Below are 25,254 nucleotides of genomic sequence, written 5' to 3'. Positions count from 1 at the left end.
CGACTAACGTGAAGAATTGGCTATTGGTGAGGCGATAATTAATCAATAAATTACTTAGTTAAAAATTGGCCAAACTGACCCTCCCAAATGAAACAAGCACTCTCGTGTTTCCAGAGAGTGGGGTGGAACTGGATAATAAGGGCTGACGTGAAGTCGTCAAACTCAGCAGTACCTGACATAAGAGTCAACAAATTGTCCATCAAGTCAATTTTGACACTGCCCAAAAAGTGGAGCTTCCACCCGGGATTGTTGACACATCCAGATTGAGGGCATTTGTGCAAGTTGAAAAACAAATGTGATTAATTAAATTAAGTTCTTGAGTTTAGAGTGCTTTGAGCAGGACAACACTGCATTTTATCCCACCCCAAAATTTCGATTTCTTGCATTTTGAACTTCTCAGAGACCATTGTTCAGTCCATAATGAAGAAATGGAAGAAGCATGGCACAATGGTAAGCCTCCCTAAAAAATTACCCTTTCTCATGAATCAGCCAAGAGACCCATGTTAGCTCAAGTGGAGCTGCACAGGTTCACAGCCTGGTTGGACTATCTGTTGAAAAGACAGCAAGTGGTCTAGATTCAAATCTAATGTGCCTTAAAGAAAAGTGTTGTTGAAAGAATGTTATATTTACAATCTCCAAATCACATTTAAGAGTGTGCTCTGGTTAGAGAAGTACCATGTCACCTTCACACAAAATGTTGAGTGGAAAACCAGTACTGTCCATAAATCTGACACAGCATGCCTACTGTTTAAAATGGTGGTGGCAACATCATGCTGTAGCAACCCTTTTTGTTAGCAGGGACAGGAAAGCTGGTCAGAGTTTATGCATATTTAGGTAAAGAACTATGGAAATTAGTTGTTTTAGTGGATTTGCAGCATTTGAGAGTGACTAAGAAGTTCCTTAAGTTACAGTTCATCTAAATCAATTAATCAGATGGATGAAGGCCACAATAGATTGAAAATAAATTAAAGATTATTTTAATAATGCTAAAAAAAATTAATTTTACTCACCATTATTGTTTATAGTTTAGTTCATATTGTTAGCCAAAAAGCCAAAAGTTTTACAATTTAACGTTTAATTTGAACAGAAAAAAGTATTTTCCTTAGATATTCTGACAGTTAATTTTCTTTATTTGCTTCTCCTGTCAAGAAATAAGTGCCAGGGGAAAAATGGGGCCAGAGCACTCCTGTTTTAAATGACTGGAAAGGATTAGAAGCTTAAGATCATGCTTTTAGCATTCTCCCACATCTGTTGTTTTCTTGTAGGTTTCACAAAAAAAATCTGTTTGTTAAGTTGTCAGAGTAGCAAGGCTTTGAATCAAATACTAACCTTACACTGCTGTGGTATTATGCTAAAAGTTGTGAAAAATGCTGATAAGTACAGTTTTTATATGGAACAAAGACACCAACCACGCATATTTAATCAGGTTTTCTACATTAAAGTTCCAATAGCTTGGTGCCCTTGAAGGAACTTCCACAACTTGACTACCCTCAACAGTATCCAGTGCTTTATGTTTCCCTGCTCCAACATAACAATATGAATGGATGAATATCCTTATAGGCCAGTTATGCTGAGGCTATGAACCATTCATTTGATTGAATAAACCAAGTAAACCAAGCCAGCATCTACTATTAAGTGGGTTACTGGCCCTTACGAATGGGCCTCTTAATTTAGATTAAAGAACATGCTAGTGGTCAGATATAAAAGACAAATCATACTTATATTTATGTTAGAATGGCCTAGTCAAAGTGCAAACCAAAATTCAATGGAAAATATGTGTCCTAAAGCTTGATGATTTGTTGATGCTCTGCATCCAATCAAATTGAAAAGTAGCTGTTTTTTGTTTTTCTGTCAGATAATCAATGACTGGATTACTGTTTTAAACATTTCACTTTCAATTAATCATTGAAAGTGAAATCGTGGAGTAAGCCATAAATATCGGGTTTAGAATTTGCATTCTACATCCACCAGCTGTGATCATGGCAACACAAACAGGAAACAAGTTCTTGAAACATTTCCTTTGTTCCACCTTGTCTGTGATGTGGAAAGCCTCAAAATGACCTACACATGTTTGAGTTATCCGGTGGGGTGTGCTTTTGCGCTTGACCGCATGGTGGCATCATGCGCTGCGATGCCAATTCGTTGGATCCAACTGTTACCTCATGAAGAACCCAGGACTCGTCCTCCTCGGTCTCCGACACACAGACGAACCGGCAGCTGGGCACAGACCACAGTACTGTGACTGCGCGGAAGTTACCCCCCGCCTCCCTCTTCCACCTCCAGCAGCAGCAGCAGCAGCAGCAGCCCTCGTCCTTCACTCCTGGAGCTGCGGAACTTCTCGTCAGCGTTGTTGTCAAACTGAACTGGCGACCTTGACAGCGAGCCGCGAAGAGGAACTTTGCAGGAGTGTGACCCGGGCTTCCTCTCCGCAGTTTTTCAGGGAAGACGAGAAGCTGGGCTGGAGAGGCACTGGAAGTAAAAGTCTGCTCTTTGCTCTGGAGTTACTGTGAGCCGGCGAAGTTTGGCGTGCAAAGGGAAGGAAGAAGCTGGAAGATATAAAGAGGGGGAAAGTGTGCGATCCATCAGTCATTACAGGTGCAGAGAGAGATTGAGAGAGAGAGAGATATTCAAACTTGGACCCTCAGAGGATGCTCAGTAGGAAACGTTATCCTGAGTATCACACCTAGTCTGTGTAAGTGGAGCGAACTGTCCAAAGGAAGAGGAAGAGAAAAAACACACACACAGTCTGACCGAATTTGAACAGCAGCTTGTGTCCGCGTCCTGTGCGCTCTGCTTGGTGCGCTCCGACGGACAGCGAGACAAGAGAGAGACCCACAGAGCTCCAGCAGGAGAGCCGCGCCGGGGTTTCCAGCACCGGGGGATCAGACTCCACTCCGCCTGGCACTTGTTGGCCGCTCCGGCCGGCTTGGAGCAATGTTGGCGGAGCGCTGGAGCGGATCGATGTGGCGCGCCACATGGATTTTATTTCTTCCTTTTCTCATCCACTCCACGCCAGCTCAAGGTAAGAAGCGGCGCCGGTCAGGCCCCGTGTGGTGGAGCCCCACGGCTCTGCTGGATGTCTATGTGAAAGCTTTTCCGTTGTGGAGACGCAGTTGCTCCGACGTTGTCATTGTTCTTGGGTTGTTGTACTTAAGCTCAGCCAGATACAGGCACTCCTCTTAAAATAAAAATCGGACTTTTTTTCGTGTCATTCATAACCTGGACTTCAAATATATCCAAACTTCTTTAAGGTCAAATCACACCTTCAGAAAGATTTATTCACTTTTCCAAGAATCGCCAACTTTTCCTGGGTTTAAATAGATTTAATAATACGTCTTGTTAAAAGCGGATTAATGAGTGTTAAGTAATTAATCACTCTTCCGAGCTGGATTCTGAACTTTACGCAGTTTACAAACAGGCTCCGTCAACTGATGAACAGCGATTGGGGATTGAATGCTGGGAATAAGAAAAAAACACAATAAAAATCAGAGAAAGATAAAGCTGCTAAGTGTAAATTGTAAATGATTTTCTTATATTCTCGATATTAACAATACTTTTTGTATAATGACAGTTAGATCAAAATCCCTCCTAAAATCCTTGTAATATTCCAGTGGAGGGACTGGGAGTACAGGGCGAGATGGGAGTCTGCTGCCAACATTTTATCTCTGTCTCTATATATATATACATATAAAGTATATATATATAAAAAGGCAAATTGCTTTTTTGCATATGACAAGAAAAACTTGTTTTTGTTCTTATATGGTTGTAAGGTTAGAGAATATCTTAAACACAATCGTTTTTTTTCTGTGGTTGCTCTTGTGGCTACTCCATTGCTCCATTGAGCCATCCAGTTTCTTTACCTGGATATCACGATATGGTCTGTAGGTGGTATCTATCTCAGGGTCATTGGGCAAGAGGAGAGGTACATCGTAGATCACCACAGAAACACACAGAGACACACCCATACCCATACCCATACCCATGGCAATTTAGAGAAGCCAAATGACCTAATAATAATGTTTTTGAATTGCATAAGGAAGCCAGAGTACCCAGAGAGAACCTACATATGGTGGGATTCAAAATCAGGACATTCTTTCTGCAAGACAAAAGTTCTACCAATTGTCCCAGCAATTGATTTTTTATTTCTAAAAAAATCAATTTCCAATTTCTAATGAAGTCATATACATCCTAAGTTAGGGATAGATGAGATTCCGAGTGTCTAAAACGTTCCTTGGACATCTCGATCCATATGGACATGATGGCATCACGCAGTCGCTGAAAATTGGTCAGCCGCACGTCTGTGTCAGAAATCTTCCAATCCACCATGTCCCAAAATTGATGTATTTGATTACAATCTGCTGACTTTGAGTATTATAGTTTATATAGGTATGTATATAAACTTTAGGTGTATAAACCTAAAGTTTATATACAAAAAAAATAAACTTTAGGTTTATGACATGGTGCATTATATTGCTGGAAGTGTAGCCATCAGTAGATAGGTCCACAGGTCACAAAGAAGTCAACATATGGTCAGCAATAATAGTCAGGTAAATTAAGGTGCTTAAACAATGCTTAGTGATTGGTGAATGGTCCAAAGTGTTCCAAGAAAACACCCCATTCATTTAACCACCGTCACCATTCAAAACTATTCAATAAAGGCGATGAATCCATGCTTTCATGACTTTCATGTTGAATTCTGAACCTATAATTTGAATGTTGTAGTTAATATTGAAACCCACCGGACCAGGAAAAGTTTTTCCAGTCTGTTGTAGTTTGGATTGTAGCCTACTTTTCCTGTTTATTGGTGGAATGAGTGGGACATGGTGTGGTTCAACATGTTGCTCATTCAAATATGGTATTCTGCATATAATGAGTTATTTGAGCTACTGTTGCATTCCTGTCATTGTAAACAGGTCTGCCCATCAAACATTTCCAATAACATGGGTGCAATTCCATGATTTTTTTTCAGTTCCTAATCTTTTTCTGTAAACTTCAGAGATACTGCGGATAAAATTCCCATTATTAATTTCTCAAATACCAGTTTGTGTTAGACCAAGCCATGTTCAAACTGTTATTGAACCTTTCTTCTCCAATCTGATGCTCGAGACACACTCACCACATACCATTTATATTAAGTAAACCCTAATACGTCTGCACAGCCTTGCTTTCACTTAATTAATAGGTCTGTACTCTGTTCATAAAACCCACTTTCAATGTATACAATATCACAATTGCAGAGGACTGCGTGAATGGCAACATTTTGATGGAGCAAAATATTGCATGTGCCATGCATACAACTCTAATGTTTTGTCACCTTAAAGGTCTTTCTCTACTTTTTGTGTGCACCCTTGATCTATGACCAATAAGGTAAAACTGATTAAGATTGGTCAGGTCATGATGGTTGAAAAGAAGATGATACCTCTTTCATATTGTCGTTTCACATCCGTGTTGCATTGTCATTTTTTTTCAGATGTTGTAATCCCTAATTTTTTAACATATTTGGGTGAGAGTGACATGTCACCATCGAGATTAAAATTTTTTGGTTTTCTGTGCTTCTAAGTCTCCTCTTGGTTAGTTGGAATTCAAGTATTGCTTCTACTGCAAGGAGAGAGTACTACCTTTCAGGATAGAGTTTGAGCTCTGGCTGCAATTCACTCAATAATACAATGTAGAAAAAGATGAGAAAAAAAATGACACAGAAGATATCCATCATTCATGAGGCCATATCCCGGTGCCTGACATTTACAGGAGATTGATAACTAGTGTGTCCCAGGGATTAAGAGTCCTGACATTATTGTTTTTTCTCACTCTGTAACTATATCTCTCCTTGCTGCCTGGCTCTTGGATGGATATCTTCTGCCCTCTTTGCCTATGAATGCTTGTTTAACCAAGCAGCCTGAGTAAGAACATGCTATGCACAGCTTCAGCCTGGATGGAAGGCTTTTACTGTATGCTTTTTTTTCTTTTTCTTTTGGCTGGGCAGGGACTTGGAAAGACACGTGACTGATCGCGTCAGGGATGAAGTGCTGCCAATCACTCTCACTTTCCTTCTGCTTGGACCATCGAGCCGTGGCCCTCAGATCCCATTACATAGTCGCTCCTGGGTCAGAAAATGTAGGATTTAATTGGACTCTCTTCAGACCGTTCAGAGTGTGACTCGTTGAAAGTGACCCCGGTGTGGGCTGCTCTCTTTCCGCTATGATTAAAGAACATGATGAGGCGAGTAGCATGCCTCTGGACGGACGTGTCGGCTGCTGCCCGCCACATTTTAATGACCAGTCCACTGAAACAGCTTTTTTTTCAACGGGAGAATGGCCTTCATCAGAGCAAAGGGCTATGAAGACTTCCTTTAGGGCTTGTTGAGCAGAGAGAGATGAACTTCTGTGCCTTAACGTTGGATGTTGGATCTTGTCACTCATCATAATTGTGCACAGCAGGGAAGAGGAAAAGAGTCTTTGCTCTGATAAATATGTTTCAGAACCTGTCTCGTGGCTGGAAAATGTACAGTTGAAACTGTCAGCAGTTTTGATGTTCAAATCATTTGTAAAGTACTTTGTGCTTGAAACAAAGACACTATAATGCCTAAACTTTCTGTCTGATTTTTGACACAAGTGCAACCTTTAGCTTTCCTTAAATTGTGCATCATCTAAATTTACTCCAGATGTGTTGTTTAAAGTAGTAACTATATATCTCTTTAATGTCTGTTCATTTGATGAGTTGAAGCCAAAACAATGCTGAGCTTCGCAGCTGGTTTTGTTTTTACGCACAAATCTATTTTAGATCTTAAAGCAGCAGCAGAGGAGGTCCATATTAAACTGTCAAGTTGGGAAAAATAAAAAATAAGGTGCACCCTCTCTCAGTTCTAGTACATAATAAAAAGACAATGCGGTCTTTAGCAGGTTACGCAGCCATTTAATTCTTCAAGTGTACAAAAACATAAAACTCCAAACGATATAGATTTATAACACACAATTAAAGGCTACAAAACCCCAAAACAAAAATCACATTATTATATGCTTGTAAAAGAACCTGTACCAGCTACAATGATCAGTTTCACATGCGTTGTAGAGTAATTTTGACCAGTTCTTTACAAAATGTCTTAACCGCTTGCATGTCTCAGTTAGTCCAAACGAACTCACATTTGACTCTAAGATGCTTTTTTCTAACCAGAGAAATGGTTGACTATAGATTTTTATTCTTATTGTCAAATAATCTGTTTCTTTTCCTGCAGAATGGTGTATTTTAAATAGTTTTAAAATAAGAGAATAAGAGATATTTTGGTGCCAGGTGGTGGCAGATTTTCAGCTTGAATGGCTCTGACTGCTAAGTAGCACTGTCAAGTCATGCTGGGGACAGCATTTTTTTTGTCAGTTATTAAATGTGGATGACTCTGACTTTGCTATTTTGAGTATCATCGTGGTGTTTGAAAAGAAAGTCACAAAGCACCCAAATGCGAGATGCTATTTAATTGGCAATTGTATTTTCCATTACAGGTTGATACCTTGGCAGAAATCGAAGCAGATGCTTCCATTTTCTGCAGAATACATACTAAAACAGATGCTAAGTTACATAATCATTTTGTCTTCGCCTTATAATGTCAGAATAACCTTGCTTCACAACAATTGCTCTTAAGCTCACATAATGTATGTAACAGCACCGCTGCTCCTAATGTAAACAATTAAGTTACTCATGGGTGGAAGGCAAAAAAAAAAAAAAAAGAAAAGAAAAGAAAACGGTTTAAATTATTTTATTCAAAGTACAAGTCAAGAATGACAGCTCATATTTGAATCTCTTTGAAGATTGGTTTGAAAATGCTTTGCTGGAGTGAAATGCATGCAGTCTGGGTGAAGTGCTTGAGTAGAAGAATGCAAAATTGAATGGATTTTTATCACAAAATAATGTAAGGCACACAATCAAATGCATTTGTGGCTATTTCCTGTGTGGCACTTTCAGAGAAACAAATTTCCAAGAGAAGCAATCTTTGTGACATTTTGTCCTTTCATAATGTGATTCATCAAAGCAAGAGTATAGTCAATTAATAAAGAGAACCTCTCAAAGAACTTGAGCTTATTCTAATGTCTGATCATGTTATTAGAAAAATATCAATATATTTGAATCTCTATAGATGAAATTAACACATTTATAAAATCTCTTTATTCCGCAGTCATATTGGTTTCGATCGTATATTTCAGCTATATTTGATTTTCAGGATGAACTTATAGCAGCAAAGGAGCACATATGCTGGTTGCAGAAATAGCGAGTCCCATTGTGGAGGAGGTACTGTTGTCACTTCCTTACTGTATGGTGACTCAGTGCTGCATTGTTTGTTTCTTGCTTCTGGAAAACTTAGTTGCATTATAACCCTGGACTCGTTTCATGACCTGAAATGTACTTTTATTAATATTAATTTATTTTTTGTATCAGGACAATTGTTCAGTGTTGTCAAATGTTATACATATTGGTAATAATTGTAAGTCAAGCCAATTTCCAACTTCTGTCACTAAATGGGTTGGATCAAACTAAAAACACACCAATTAACTGGAGAAAAAACTAATTTTTCTCGATTAGCTATGATCTGTCATCCGCTGGGAAGTTTTTATCTTCTTTCTATTCAAGAATGTAATCCGAACTAAAAACTCCTACCAGTTTCCCCCCATAAATACAACAACCTACAGATCTATAACCAGGTTGTCCTTGGAAAGACTACCGAGTTACTCATCTCACCCACTCTAAATTGCAACATTCCGTACATAATGACAACAAAATAAATTATAAATCATTGTGATATTATGGTTTCAACCACTGATATTGAGAATTGATTGATTGATTGTACACAGAAATTGTTAAAACCAGTCTCTAAAGTCACTTAGGTTACATCTGAACTACTTTGTTCGCTTGCTGTGGAATGCTAAACACAAATTATTGATTTGTAAGATGAGTGGAAATGGGCAAAGTAAAAATAAGAGAAGCCTCTAAAAATGCTTCCATTGATGGTAGACGATGAATGATTTGTGAAGACAGAGGAGTGAGTGGATGTCTCTAGACTACAAATCTCCTGATTTGTCACTCATTCTAATTGACAGACTTGGGATCTCGTTTCCTTGTAGCAGCTGTCTGCTACCGGAATGATTTTTAGAAATAAGAGAAAGGGAGAGCGTAAGGGGTGGTTTGAGTCTGTCCTAGATCCTTGCAGCAAGCGCTTTGGCAAAAGGTCACATCATATCGTTTTTAGTATTCAGGGCTGGCAGGAAAACTCATGGTCAAAGTCCAGTGATAGATTTCTCAGAGGGTTGTCCACAGTTTCACTGTTCTGCATTCAATGCGAGAAATCTTTCTACCCAAGGCCTATATAGTAGCAAATCCAAAGAAATGTCTTTATTATTTTTTGTCACTGGGAAGCAATTCAGCAGCTCTTTGAAGTGGTTCTGATTTTACATTGACCTCAGTTCCCAATAAGATTGAGTGAATGTAGCTATGGGTACTTCCAGTAGCGAGCTTGTCACTGTTCGTACCTTTTAATGCATGCTCTGAGCTAAATTTTAATTTCAGTCCATGCTTTGAAATTGCATCCAAAACAAAAAAGGATCAATGATATTGGTTGTCAATTTTTTGTTTAACTGGCCATGACCACTGACTGGCTGGTTGAGGGAAAAAAATAAAAAAATAAAATAAAAATCAGATTTCTTTTTTCCAATTAGTGAATGTTCAATAAACAACTGCCACAAGGTCATACTGACATCAACAATCCATAGTGTAAAAGCTTTCATTGAGCTAAGAAGACTTAATGTTAAATATTCTCTGTATCAGTAAGGGTGTTAAAAAACGCAATTGAACCATGCAGATGTAACGTTATCTGTGAAGAAACTATTTGCACTACAAATCATTCAGGCTGCAAGAGGATGTGTGAAACTCAAAGAGGATAATAGGAAGGATGAGCAGGCAGAGTAAAGCTGTCTTATTCATATCTTTTTGTGGTTTTAGCTTCACAAAAAGAAGCTAAAAAAAAGGTCATGCTGTATTTAAAAATGTTGAATGATTCAAGGATGTTTTATTGTCATTCCACCTTTGCTTATTGTGGTACCAAGATTACATTTAATATGCAAATAAATAAAAAAGTTTATACATATATATATATATATATATATATATATATATATATTATATATATATATTATATATATTATATATATATATATATATATATATAATACAATAAAAATGGTGTCTGTAATTAATTTATGAGATGAAGCTGAATTAGGTGCAGCTGAAGGGAAGAAACTGTTTCTCTTGCTCTGGATGCTCCTCTGCCTCCTGCCTGTTCAACATATGTTCAACATATGTCAATTTTGAAAATATTGTATGTACAAAAATCTTGGTAACTGTCATCATTATTTCTTTCTTTGCATGAGTAAAGCCTTGTTGTTTTTTACATTGTCAACTTGAACCACACATTCCTTCCCTACAAAATTAAAGTTGCAGTATGTAACTTATTTTAAAAAAATTACATATTTCACACATTGATTAAAACTGGCACCACAATATGTTAAGACACAGATAACCTGTAGAAAGACTGGATCTTTCGTAACAACCAATGAGAGCCAGGAGGAAGGTCTTAGTGTTGTCAGTCATCCTCGTGTACTTGCTGCTCAATGTGAACATATGAGAGAAACAAGTTTCTGTTACAAACAATTTCTCTGCTGACTTTGGTGGTCATGCTAATCAGTCTGAGCATTCACTATAGGCTCTGCTAGCTGCAGGGTAGAGAGCAACAGGGAGAAAATGAGCAGTGCCCCACACAGAGGGTGATTGTCAGTATGAAGACTCAACTCCTGGTTCTGATTGGTTGTTTCTATGCAGAAGCGGGAACTGGGAGAAGACAGAGGAATTTGATTTTTATTTTTCATTAATTATCACGTCAGTTTCAAAAGGTATGCAAAAAAATATTTTCAATATTATTTTTACTGAAAAATATTATACTGGATTTTCCTTGCTGAACTCAAAGCTTCTTCATGCATAATAGTCATTGCATTCATATGTCTGTTAAATCTGTGCTTGAGGACACTTATCTGTTTGAAATATAGGGTTAATTCAGGGTTATTCCACCAAATTCTGATTTCTGAGCTCTTCTTACATTAAAACATGACTGTTCAAAAGACCAAAAAAAAAAAAAAAAAATTGCCTTTTTTATAATTTGAAGTCTTTGTCCTCCTAATATTTACTTTGAAAATAAAAGAACAACTCTGTCTGCATCTGGTTAGTGGTTGGAATTATGAGGTGTCCACAAGCCTCTTAAAACTCTCTTAAGTTTTAAGAGAAAACTTAAAACCTGCACCATTCAGAAGTATGTAAACTTATGATAAGACTATTCTCACCTGAAGTCCGGTGATCTGTTCAGTTTCGGTGCACTTCAGCAGGATGTGTTTAGTGCGAGTTATCGGTGCCAGCTGACACAGAGGAATTGGGCCCTGTGTATGGATTAAATATGGTATACTTTTGCCATTGAAATGAAGATTAATTACAAGAAATCCAACAGAAAAAAAGGTGAACAGAGTGAAGGAAGGACAAGAGGTGGAAGGTGTCAACAAATTGACAGATTCTCAGCGACATCCTCATCTTGATTTAAAAAATATATACATGCATTTGATCTGATACATTCCCTATGTTTGTTTCCTAATCACTTGACTGGTGTCTATTCCCTGCTTAGTTTGGCACAGGCCAGAGGCAAAGCCCTAGGATGAAAGAATCTGTTGAGTGAACTACTGATTGCTGTTAACACTGTTCAAATCCTCTTTCACATTCTCTGATATGAAAGAAACAGTTCATAATCAACCTGCTTTTTTAGTACTACATGTACGCCCCAGTGCTATTAATGTGGCTGCAAAAAGGGTCATTTAAATATGTGCCTCATTGTGTATGTGCATAAACCTGGTTCTTTTCAATTATTTGAATGTGTGTGGCAAAAGGGTGTTAAGCTCATCTTGCCTCTGCTTTCCTTCCCCCCCCGTTTGTTTCTGTGTAGATGTTACATAATCTGTGCAAATGTCTAAGATGAGAACAGATGCAAGAATAGAAGTGTGTGAATTTGTGTAAAGTGTCTCTGTCTTAAACCTAATTAACGTTTAATCTATGCCAAAACACACCGCCAAGTAGGAGCTTATGTAATTTGTTATGCCATTTTAGATTATCTCATTCAGATGACAGTCCACTTTGTGTTTAAGGTGAAATATAACAACGTCTCATCTAGCTGCTTGTTGAGTTTGTTCTCTAAATATCTGTAAATGTAAACAGGATATCACATATGCATAGACTAGGGTATAATGAGATTTTGATATCCGTGAAAGAAACAGCTGAACCTTTCCAGAAAAGACCAACCTTCCAAAGTGACTCCAAGAATCAACAACTCATCCAGGAGGTGCCTAAAGCAGTCCAAAAGGACCATCTCATTTTTGCCACAAAAGAAATGGATAGACTCACATGGCAGGAGTGAAACATTTTAGAAATAACCCCTCCAATGAAATTACAACACAACATCTACTTTAGACATAGACAACACACAGCTGAGTAACATTTCACAAAAGCAGGCAGGAGAGATGCTCTGTTACACTACAATTCAGTGACTTTTGAAACGGACTTTTTAAATACCTGCATAGCCTTAAAATTGGAGACTTGCCAAGTCTCCAAACTAGTAAAATTTGCAGAAAAAAGCAGGATGGCTTCAGTGCTCCAATCTAAAATTAGTATTCTAATTTCATTGTGATAATTTGGTCCATTTTGGCTGTTAGTATTACCAACTGAATTATTTAAAAACAGCATCATTTTCCCAGGTTTACGTACATTTTGTGTATTTTAGTTTGAGCATGGTGACATTATAAATCTTGTCACCATATCACACATCCTTTTAAATACATGCCTCTGTGGGTGGAGTAATTGTATTGTATTGCATGTTTCACTGGGACCTGAAGCAACATGTCTGCATAACCCCCACCGACCACCAATCAACGCCAAGCTGATCTCAATCTCAGCAGCTGCTCCATCACCCTGCCTAATACAGTCTGCCAGTGGGATTTCTGTTTAGTGCATTGACAATCTGATGATAGGTATGACTTAGGACCCAAACCAGCTAGAATGAAAATAACATACCATGATCTTATGGTTATGAAATGAACTGCAAAAATGTGTGAAAAAAAAAGATTTCCCTCCTTTTAAAGTAGCTGCTTTTTGGGGTACTAAGGCTTTTTCTAGGTGAATTGTAACTTTCAAATAAAAGTATACCATTGTGTCTCACATACTTTACTGCATCAAATTAAGATGAGGTCACTTTAACTTAGTCATAAAATACAATTGATGCCACAAGAAGCTCTTGGCTCCTCAGAGGTTACAGCAAGGTAACAATGGTGAGACATAATCATTATCATTCCATCTGTATCTGCTCGATGACTGCATTTGCTTCCAAATTTATTGCCTCGCCAGACAGCCAGTATGTTTTTTTTTCTTTTTCTTTTTTCATTCAGGCCATGGTATATTGTGTGCACTTTGATATTAACATTTTCAAGAAGTCTAGCTCACAGAAGTGCCACTTCCATAACTTCAAAACGGCAGTCTGATCTAAAAGGAACAGATTTAAACTGCTCCATTTTATCCTTAATTTTTCTCCCCTAAAAGTTCTGCAGCCCGGGGAGTTTGACCAGAGTAAGAACTTAAGTACTTAGGCAAACTTGGCCATGAACAGACTCTTTTAAACTCCACTCATTTTTATGCTCGACTGCCTGGAACATGACACAAAGAGGTCTGGTTAGTGTTTGCCAGAGCTGTCCTGTTTGTCTTTGCATGGATATTAATGTGGTCTCTGAGGCTGAGAAAAGAGGTCAGTATGGCTTCCTGGGAATTGTCACTGTACTCTAAAATCGACCAGGGTCAGAGTTAGTGAATGACCTGCTGGACTGAAAACAATCTGGGCTTCATGTCAGTCCATAAAAAACAAAAACAACAATAATAAAAAATAAACATCCCCTTGGTTCTCTTTTGTAGTGAAAGCAGATTTTGCTATTGTGCCATACATCCTAATTAGGACCCTGACCCAAATAGATCACATTGCTGATTCTTTTCCTTTTTCCTGTCATGTGCTTAAACAGCCTGTTTGATCATTTGTGGGGGCATTCCTTCATTTACTTGGACAAGCTGGATCACCTGCTCTGCAATTACGATGCCAGTTGTAGCTTGCGTCTTTGTACATCCATTACATTTTTCTTTTGGGTAAGAAAGGCATCTTTTTCTGTTTGAATAATTCTCTTCTAAAAAAAGGGACGCTTCATTCTTTGTGTACATTTGCAGATCTCACATGAAAGGTGAGCTAAGTATTTCTAATGGAACATTTCACTTTTACTGTCACATTACTGTGGTTAATATATAGGTATATGCTGCTGAAGTAAGCCAAACCAATGTCCTTCATGCTGCCAGTTCTTAATGTAATACATATGGAGGCTTTCTGAATCCTTTTTACAGAACATCAGTAGCACTGAGACAACTAAGGACTTAACCATGATAATTGGTGCATTTGGCAGATAATATATTAAGCCAGCTTGTTTATTGTAGTGTTTGCATTAGACATTATAATGGTGCATAATTTTTAAGTATTGTTTTTAAATAAAGATTTTTTTTTTTTTAAAGCATGGTACGTATTTGTATCTAACTCCCCAATTCTGCACTTTGTCAAACTGACTGTGCACATATGCAGACTAAAATTCTTAAAATTTGGGGGGAAAATATAGATACAACTCAGGCAGAAATAATTGATAATAACCGTGAAAGCACATGGAATTGCATGTCTTGCCATAATTTTAAAATTCTTAAAAACTGGTGCTTTTAATTTAACATTTATTGTACATTACATTTTTGTTTTTGAATTTTTGATATTTTTTACAGGATTGCTCTGTTTTTCTCCCTTCATCCTTCCTTTCAATGTGAGCAGTTTCCATTCACCTGCCTATTAGAATAATAGGCAGGTGTAACATCGTAACGATGTTTTGTAACATCGTTACTCCAAATCTACTGTGCAGTTGTGCTTCAGTGTCTCCACACTGACCTCTGCATTACTCAGAATGCAAGTGCATACTTCAACCCTTTAGGTGGAATATTAAGCATACTAAAGCACGCAAATGGGAAGCATCACTCAAGGGTTGTTTACCATCATGATCCCTCATTTGGTGAGATGGAAATGAGAGTAAGCCTAAGATTGCCAGGCATTTTGTGCTGAGAATGACTGGTGGCTTTGAGAACCACCTCTGAACTCTGTAATTGTCGCTTTTGGGAGGTTTTTAGTGTGACAGAGTGCTGCATAATTGTAGCTGTGTAGAAAAATGCTGGTCAGTTTAAGCCAACAGAGCAGTAAGGAGTCTCTACACTCACACCTCTGACAGATTACAACACAGTGGGCTTTGCTTGAGCTTTAAGTTGCTCTGGAGTGACACGAGCAGAACATGTCAACTCAAATTGCAAAGGAATATGAATTTCTACATTTCCAGAACCATTAGTTTTGTGCCTGAAGATAAGTTCTGCATAGTTTGGCAATAGATTGTCATGATTCCATCTTGGAGAACCTGGATGACAACCAGATCGGTTTTAATGGCTTATCAGGGGATGGTAGAGAGCCTGATCGATTCTGACGATCTTTAACAGACATCTCATCAAAGGCCCATTCCCTGTCTCTCCATCCCATTACACTTCTATCCAACACTTGGTTCTGCTGCCTATTTACCCATCCCATCTAGGAATAATGGGGCCTTCACCCCCAGTAGGATTAATCAGCCATAACCATATGCTACCGTGTGCAATTATGCTGCAGTTTTGACCAAAGGAAACAGCTGTTGCCATTTGAAAGGGTGGAATAAGATTGTAATTGCTTTAACTTTGATTTGTGTGATGCTTTGGATTGATGAGAGAACAATTTTTTTTTTGTTTGTTTGTTTTTGCTCGCTCTGCATAACAATAACACGGAATGAAGAGAACTATCAGACTGTGAGATTTTTCCTGCTTCCAGATGCATTTGGTGGATACCCTTGATGCTATGAGCTATTACTCAGACATTATGGAAGAAATTACTATGTTTATTCATTTGGGTTTGAAATTGTTTTCTATTTTCAGACTCAATGTCTCAGACCCAGTCGTTTACTGAGATCTGAATATGTTCATGCCTTCTAGCGGTTTCACACTTTGATTCAGGAGGTTCCCTAATCCCCCACATAAGACAGCTGCATCTAAAGTAATCTCTGAATTTCTTTTCAAAGCTCCAACCATATTTTTTATCTGCTAACCTTCTTGTTTACTCACTTTAATGCCAGCAGTTAATGAGAAAAATGAACCAGATGTCCAAAGTTTAAGGTGTTAGACAATGTGAAGGGGAGATTTGCCATTTTAAAGGAAGGAAATCTATGGGGAAGGTTTGCATTCGTAGAACAAGCATGTCAAATGTCCCACTCCTCATTGCAAATAACCAGACAGACTTGGAAATGTCACACAGCAATTATTGATATAGTGACATACACAATTTTCATAACCTTTCACCTTTTCTTGTCAACTTAGAGCCAAGAACTTCAACATATATTTAATTGAGATTCTATGTGACAAACAATCCATTTCATACTTGTGAAGATGGCGCTTTCAAAAGTAAATTATAAATAAAGATCTGCAAGGTTTGTTGTGCATTTTTGTATACGTGCATTTCTCAATTAATGGAAAAACTGCACTTGTGAAATTTATGTATTTTTTTTACGATAGTGGAATATTGACAAAGTTTTGAGTATATTTGTAATGGAGATGCAGCTTATAATATTGCTTTGTGTAAGTGGCTCACTGACATCCTAAACTGTATAGCCGAAACGCCAGCCTGTTCTGCTGGCCGCAGAGAAAGACATCACCTTAAAAACCTGGAAACTTTGAAATAGTTTTAGAAATAATAATACTGTATGACTTGGTTTCCCAAATTAAATTCTGTAATACTCAAATGATCATTAGTGACTATAGAATCATTTAAAGAATAAAAGTTGAACTTCAGTGGACCATCAGGGGCATATTATTAAAACGTTGACTTACGTTTTGTGTTATGTAAAATTCATATTTTATTTTCTGTTTAATAGGACTCTGACCCTGCTTTGAAAATAGTTCCGAGAAAATATTGCTCCTTCCTTCCACGTCTCCTCTGTCTTTGAAGCCAAATCTCAAGAGATTTAAGGCATCGTTCCTTCACCAGAAGAAAGGCGTCTTACATTTCTAAGAGGAATGTTCTTAACTGATATTTGTGGATTGATCACGAACATGTATGATAGTGCTTCTGAAGAGCTCCTTCTGACTCCTGTCAAGCTTCATGTACACACCAACCTCTGAGGGGATGATCTTGTCAGATGATGTGCTTCACAAATGTCAGAGAAAAGACAGATGGAGTTATGCAGGAGAAACAAAGGAATGGCAATATCAGGCTTACCAATTAATTGCAGGCTAATCAAAGGATTTTGTCTGACACTTCCATCTCTCATTTCCTTCCTCGGCAGAATTTTCACAACCTTTCTTACACCTATAACATTCAAACAGATCCCCACATGTAGATTAGTTGCATTAACATCTTGATTATCATTTGCATGGATGCACTTCACACATGACCAAATCACTTAACACTCTTAGCAGTTGATTTAATGGGAATAACCCGGAGATAATGGAAGGTGACGCCGTGAGATGGCAGTCCGGATGCTGGGCTATGACCCGTAGCATCACTTGTGCTTGACTTCAACTCAAGGACACTTCTGCTTTTGGTAGCACACCCAGACACAAATATGTACACACTCGCACGTGAATCACTCCCACAAAACCAAGCAGAACAGCCAAGAAGTGCTCCATCCATCTTGATTTGTCAATAGCTACAATTTTAATTACACCTGAGAGCTGTCAGCCTGCCAAGCTGGGCGGAGAGTATTGATTCACTGCGACTAATAGATTAATTGCTGTGTTCAAGAGCCACGTTTTTTTCCTGTGACTCTATTTCTTTAGTTTGCCATTCTCTTCATTTTCTCTCCTGGTTTATCGCGTTTGCAGGAGCACCATATGAAGTAAAGCAAGGTGCTTATAAAGAGGGCCCAACATATTTTTACACTAGTCTGAGTGGCATTTTAAGGAGGAGAGCCCTAGTTGTTAGTGTTTAACAATAGACGACACGTGAATGTAGGGCAGGCATTGCAGTACATCACTGCAGCTATTGCATGACAGTTAAAGTAGGCAAAAGATTTGGAGGCACAGCTGCCAGGACCATTTAGAGAGAGAGAAAAAAAATAAATATATGGCATTTTTCACAGTGTTCAGCCGTTGTCATTTTCAGAAGACACTTCTTGCTGGTGATCAAAGCAGGGTGGACCAGAAGTGTGGCTAATGCCACTATCATCTGTAAATTTACCTTCCCTTCCAGTCTTAAAGACTCTCATAAATTGACAGGATTCTAGAGCGGCTGTGTATCACAGTCAAGCAGACTGCCAAACTCCCCCAGCTGGAGTCTACTCAAATGGGCTTCTAACCATTAAATGCAATCATATTCTGTTGTTGTTCTCACTGACCGTAAAGAAAGAAAATCCAGTTTGTAAATGATTTAAAACTTGCCGATTTTGAAGCTTGTGAAAAGATGTTCTCTCCAATGACTTCAAATAATCTTGTGGTGTTCATGTAGTCATTTGCGAATTCCAATTCGGGGCGTTTAAATATTTATGCTGTGTGTGGGGGTTATATTTAAACAAAAGAGAGAAAGAGTGGTCTGTTGTTTGTGTTTTTTGTCTTGTGGGGGAGACAGTTTGGGGCTTTATAGCAGAATGACAAATGGAAAAACTGAGACAGAGTGGAAACACCAGATGCTAACTGTGCTTCATCCGTAGCAAAAGTTCTTTGGCACCTGAGAAAGTCGACGAGCAAAGAAAGCGGTGTTCACACTTTTATAGCTAAATCACTGGGCTCTGACTGAATATTCAGTTTCTAGAAAGTCTGAGCTTTATTGCTTATATTTGTTTGAAGCAAACCTAATTGGCTGACTCCCACCGTTTTTTGCGTTGGTTTGGAGGTTGCCTCCCTGCCTGCAATCTCAGCATGGGTTGCTGAAACAGAATCTCAGAGAAGTATGTTCAAGTGTGCTTAGACATCTGTAGAAAGTTTTGCTTCTTAAAGTTTGATTCTCCACGCATAAATACAAAAATTGTTCTAAAGGACAACCATTTTTAGTTATTTTTATTTTTAGTTTTGTTTTGCGTTTTGAACCATTTGTTCTATTTATGTTGACTCTATTAACACAAAAAATTAGTTTATGATGCAAATAAGAACCCTTGGTAAAAATGAAACCCTCGCACCCACAGGAATTTTTTTTATGATTCACATTTAGAGGTAAAGTCTCCATCCATATTGGAACACAGTAGAATTACGTAGAACTTTATTGTTATTATTATTGTTAAAAAAAATCATCTTTGCTTACCAACAAGCAAAACAGAAATTAAAAAAACAAATACACATCATACAAAACTTTTAGTAAATACAATAAAATATCACCAAAATAATTATAAATAACAATAAAATAATAATCGGTAACACAATCACGAAATTAGAAAAAAGTGTATGGATACTTTTTTATGGCAGTAATATCCTATAACTGATAAGGTCATCAGGGTAGATATTTCTGAGAAGAAACAGAAATTGTTATTTAGCTAGAAAGGCTTTGTGAGAAGTGATTTCTGGCTCAATCTTCCTTTTGGAAACTTGCAGATCACATTGACAACCATGCAGAAGGTTGTCTGTTTCTCACCCCCATGTGGTTCTTACTCACACACACATGCACATTCATACTCATGAGACAAACATAAAAAAAATAAACTCGTATTCTTGTAAGTGCAATGTTAAGGGGAAAAAGGGAACCATGCACAGCAGTACAGACTTGAGGCTTACACTGCACACATACATGACCTCCCTATGGAACTGAACAAGCAGCATCACTGATAGATACAGAAAACAGATGAATAAAGATTTAGGGGTCTCTGAAGACCATGTAAAAAGTTACACACTTAAAATTTGAAACACGTGAAAACCCATTACTTTCAGCTGGTTGCAGAAGTCAAAATCCATGTTTTAACAGCTGATGCTGCTATACCTTTGAAAAAATATATGATTTTAGTTTTATGTTTTTGCTGTGACAATTTTCTTTTTGTTAGTTTTCTTTGTAATTTTACTCACAGATAGAAGAACAAATGAATCTAGTTGAATTTTTACAAATTCAATAACATTTTCTATTGAGTATAACTTTTTAAGTATTTACCCAATGTCTTCATAAAATTGCAGTGCAAGGAAAAAATATTTTCCTTCTGTGAAAAAAGGTCATTCTCCTAATTAGGTTTAGTACACTAAGGAATTCAAATGCTACACAGGAGTAATCTGTGGCTAATGACAGCTGATAAAAACTGCAACAGTTTTGTGCACCTGACAATTAGTGATTATTTCATTCACTGCAGCTAAAATTTCTGTCAAAGAAAAAGTAAATATTACAGATAATAAATTTCAAAGTCTACTATTAGACTTGTATAGGAACTTTTTCTCAGATTAAAAGTTCCTTTCATAACCTTTAAGCAGAACCCACACTTTTGTAGGGAAAATGTTTCTTCCATTGATCAAAAAGTCATGTTTTCATAAGCTTTATGAATATAATCATATTTAAGGAATGGCTTTTGTGTAAACTACATTATGTGTTTCACTTAGTGATTTGAGTCACTGAAAGAAATTATCTCTTGAATATTAATCTAGTTTATTGAATTGGTCCTTTCATATTTAATTTTTTTTCCCATGATATTTAAAGACCCTCGCAAAAGCTGTCATGCCCCTTGTCTTTTTTCACATTTTTTATGTTACAACAAAACCCTTTAATATATTCTATTGTACAATTTGAAAAGTTATTTGTGATGTGAAAGTAAAATGATTCCTAGTTAAACATTTTTACAAACAAGTGTGAAAATTATTTTAGAGTATTCCTCCACCAGTTATGCACATGCAGAGACTGGAAATGTTGTTTGTATGTATTCTAGTTTGCGATGATTGAAGGATCCAAATACTTTTTCAAAGCACTGTTCGTGGCAGGATTATCATGCAGAACCTCAACAACTTGGTCGGAAAGACTTCTGCCTTTCTATGTTTAACTGGAAATTATAAATCAATCGGCATTTGGTTCATTCTTAAACATCAACAAAATATCTGTTGTGACTTTTTCTGTTTTACTAGTGAAACTCTTAAATGCTCCCTCCATGATGGTTTCACATAAATACTTCCAGATAGTATGACATTCTGTTATCTGATGCTCTTGACAGTCTAGTTGTCTCTTTATGCTTACTCCTGCAAAATATGAAACTCTTCCTGTAACCACTCAAAGAAATGTTTTGACAGTTTTATCTCAGCTGCAAAGAAATTACCCCAGTGTCTGGAATAATTGCTTCTGTTGTTGACACCGGATTGCTAGGTTCCATTGTGTTAGACATCTTCTACAGCTTCGGAGAATCACAACATAAAACAAATTCAGAGCTGGAAGTTATTCTATTTTACAAGTCTAATAGTAGAAAGTAAACTTGTTCCTTTTATTTGCCTTTTTTTTAAATCCAAGCCACACAACAAGGTAATGGGGGTTGCCCATCTCTATTAAGCTCTAATAGCTAATTAATTAAAAAAAAAATACTGCATTTAATTTATAATAGACTATTGATACACATATCAGGTTTTTACAGGGCTTTAGTTTCTAGTATCATTTGACATTTAATAAAAAAAAAAAAAAAACTTTTCCAATAATTTTCATTTACAAATCTGGGATGTTAAATAACCGATAAAGGTAAACAGCTTAAACAATATATCTAAATAAGGAACAGTTATGCAATTGATTTAGCTTCCCTGATTTCTGGAGGGTTGATGTATCAACCTGTAGAAGTTAGGCAGCATCTTTTCTTGTAACGTTGCATGTTTTTCCCCCCTTCATTTGGGTTAATATTTAACACCTTCATAATATTAATTACAAATAAAATTGAGTTTCCTTCATTAAGTACTTGCGCACGGAAGGGAGCATGGGATAACTGCTTGTATTACATTATACCAATATGTGTTTTGAATTGAATTAAAAGGTAATAAAAGTGATCAATTGCAAGCAATCATGAAAACCAATTAAGTTGAACTATAAAACGTAATGGGAAGGATTAGTGCAGATCAGAGTGTTTTAAAAGAAGCTGTTTTGATAACAACAGAACTGATCTAAAATTTCAAAGTGATAATGATGAAGAAAGGCTGCAAATTTTTGTGCCTTTGGTCCTTCTGACTAACACCAGCAGCATTTGCTTAGAAATCACATAAAATGTGACCACATCTGGTCTCAAATTGATTTATTGTTTCATCCCTAACCTAAATTGTTAGCGTCACTCATATGTTTTTATTTTAGACTCACAAGTAAAAATTCTTTTGAGGCATATTTTTTTTCTTGTGAATTATATGACTTATTTGCTCTTTGACATTATTGCTGATAAACTTTAGTGGTACAAGCAATAACATTAATGAAAAGTCTTTCAGATGTATAATGTATTGGTAATGATCACATGTCACAACATGTATCGTTATTTTATTGTCCAACCCAATCTGAGACCCACTGATTTTATTCTTTTTAACCAAAATTCACTCTCAGATCTATCCAATCGATCTCTAACAGATCTACCGCTATCTAACAGATCTATCACTATCTATCACATCTCTCACTATCAGATCTACCACTATCTGTGCACGTGATCCTTCAGTCACATGTGCTTAAAAGACCACAATACATCCTCAGTTAACAGGAAAATCTAGTCCTTTAATATAATGTTTCAGCCACAAATGAACCTTTTTATCGTATACTGACAAAACTAATGGGATCCCTCCATGCTCTCTTAGACTGACTGACACTTTTCCTCTGTTATCAGTGAGACAAAAGGCTGTAGAATGTGATTGATTGACAGCCGTGATCAGAACCTCCCCACACAGTAAGTTATGAGAGGAGGCGCTGAGCAGGAGGTGCTTGACTAATGCTGTCACTGTTCAACTGGACTGATAGAGCAGACAGACATGCTGTGTTTGTCTTTGGCCGCTACGAAAGAGAATCTGTCCAACCTCAACAGTGTCAGCCAGCCCGATTGTTCACTCAGGACTTCTCTAAGTGAGGCCGGCTGTCAGTTGTCCATTACCTCCTCTGTGGTGTACAGTTGTAAAAAAAAAAAAAAAAAAAGCAGGTTTTCTTTTCTTTTGCCCTTAAGATCCCTGTTTTTAGTGTTTTTAATAGAAACTGGTAATATTTGCACTTCTTCCAGCTCTCTTTTTGTTTTACTTTACTTGTTCATCAAGTGGCTATGTATTGAGCTTTTCAAAAAGAAAAGAGAATGAAGGAAGATAAAATAGCTCACATATCTTACTCCACATCATCTATGAATTTAAAGCATGTTTCTTCTGCCATGCCTTTTTTCAGGTATTTCACCTCCATTCTTTTGTTTACCACAGCTAAAATGTAACTTTGTGTCCACATCCCACTTGCGTTTGTTCATGTTTGGATGGCATATAGGTACTTCAAGCATGCACTTTCCCTGGCATTTGGCTGAATGCTCTGGTGCATCAACAACAAATACATGGAGCACAAAAAGCCAAATAACATTGTATTTTAGGTTGAGGAATAATAATAATAATAAAAAAAACATCCTGGAAGAACAAAAAATGAATCACATCCAGCCTTTCCATTATTTTTTTTGAGCAAATAAGTTATTTTCAAATGTACATTTCTAACACACAGTGTTCTTTGAACAACAACCAAAAAAAAAACTTTTCTGTCATGGCAATGGAATTTCTATCAAAAAAGTCAACAAGAACAAAAGTATTGAATGAAAACTTACTTTCTTCAGATGATGTAGGTAGATGAGTGAACTCTGTAGAAACTAAACAGATATAGAAGTAATTGTAGCAGCAGCAGAAGTGGCTGACCTAACTCATCTAAAGAAGTCTCTGTTGGAAACACAGGTTGCCCAAGGCTCCATGTAACAATGGGAAACCTGGCTTCAAGAGAAACGACAATCCTTAGATGACAGACAAGGACACAACACAGTTATAATAAATAACTACAATAGTGAGTCAACAGTCAGACCATCAAGGTCACTGTAGTTTTTCTTTGTGTACATAACATTTGTGAGCAAGAAAAAAAAGTCTGTAGATTCCTTTATTAAAAGAAAAAGCCTCCTACCACTGTTTCCAAACATGCTTAAAGATAATTAACTGCAACAATATATGTCACGAAGGAGAGAACATTTGGCTCGGAACACTAAAAGTAACACCATTCTAATAGTAACATTTATTTGCTGATTTTTTTGGCTTCCTTGTGCTCTCTTTTTCTCTTTCATACCTTATTTTTTATATAGGTCTCAAGTTTGGACATGGAAATTGCATATCATGATGAAAACTCCTGAGCATGTCCAAAAAGAAATAAGTTGTAAAAATTTTGGTACACAACCTTTAAAAGTTCCTACCAAATTGCATTTTTTTTTTTGCATTTTTTGCGCCTGATTTCAAACACCTTCTTGCCAGAGATCTAACTCTGACATGGCTGCATGTGAAATAGTGTGTTGATTGACTTGTCCAAAAGAAATATGACCTTTGGAATGAATGATAGTTATTTTCAAAGATCATGTCATGACTCGCACTATCTTTATTACAACGTTCAGTATCATGCAGGGACCTTTCAGACCTATGCACCTGAGAGTGTGTTGTCTCCAGGTTGTGGAGGGTAAGTCTTAGGAGGAAGAATTGAAAAAAATTGAGTGGAAACCTTGCAAGGGAAACAAAGAGTATGTGTCAGCGGGGCTATTAGTTCACACATGTATGTTTGGGTATCTGTCAGAGGAGCATTTTCCTGCAACCCCAAGGTCCCTACTGTGTCTTTCCTTGCCATTCAGTTCTTCATACATGGCCTGTTCTGTTGCTCATTTGGCCTGCTGTGGACCTCGGCTGAGCGGGGACTCGTGTGAGCTGTGTGCAATTTTTCCTGTTTACGTGTGCGTTCGCTCGTCTCTGCTGGCACCCTGCAAGTGCTGCCAGGCTTCTGTGAATGAGGAGGTGCAAGCAAGCATGCAAGATGGAGGGATTGAGGGATTCAAACAGGCACAAGCAGGAGGAAGAGGAAAGGAGGCAGAAGGTGTGTGAGTCTGCACA

At 37.4% G+C, this 25,254-nt stretch overlaps 1 protein-coding gene across 1 annotated transcript in view; it reads left to right on the top strand.

Moving 5' to 3' along the window:
• Positions 1–2,177: 2,177 nt before the first annotated feature.
• Positions 2,178–25,254, top strand: part of sdk2b (sidekick cell adhesion molecule 2b) — a 287,137-nt gene continuing 264,060 nt past the window's right edge. Inside the window, exon 1 of the mRNA XM_055042498.1 lies at positions 2,178–3,022. Within this exon, the coding sequence (XP_054898473.1) occupies positions 2,935–3,022 (88 nt within the window). The 5' untranslated portion in view covers positions 2,178–2,934. The remainder of the gene's footprint in view (positions 3,023–25,254) is intronic.

Source organism: Poeciliopsis prolifica, unplaced genomic scaffold (assembly GCF_027474105.1).
Source record: "Poeciliopsis prolifica strain line A6 unplaced genomic scaffold, Auburn_PproV2 SCAFFOLD018, whole genome shotgun sequence".
NCBI classification, from domain to species: Eukaryota; Metazoa; Chordata; class Actinopteri; order Cyprinodontiformes; family Poeciliidae; genus Poeciliopsis; species Poeciliopsis prolifica.
This window is presented reverse-complemented; position numbering and strand designations above follow the sequence as displayed.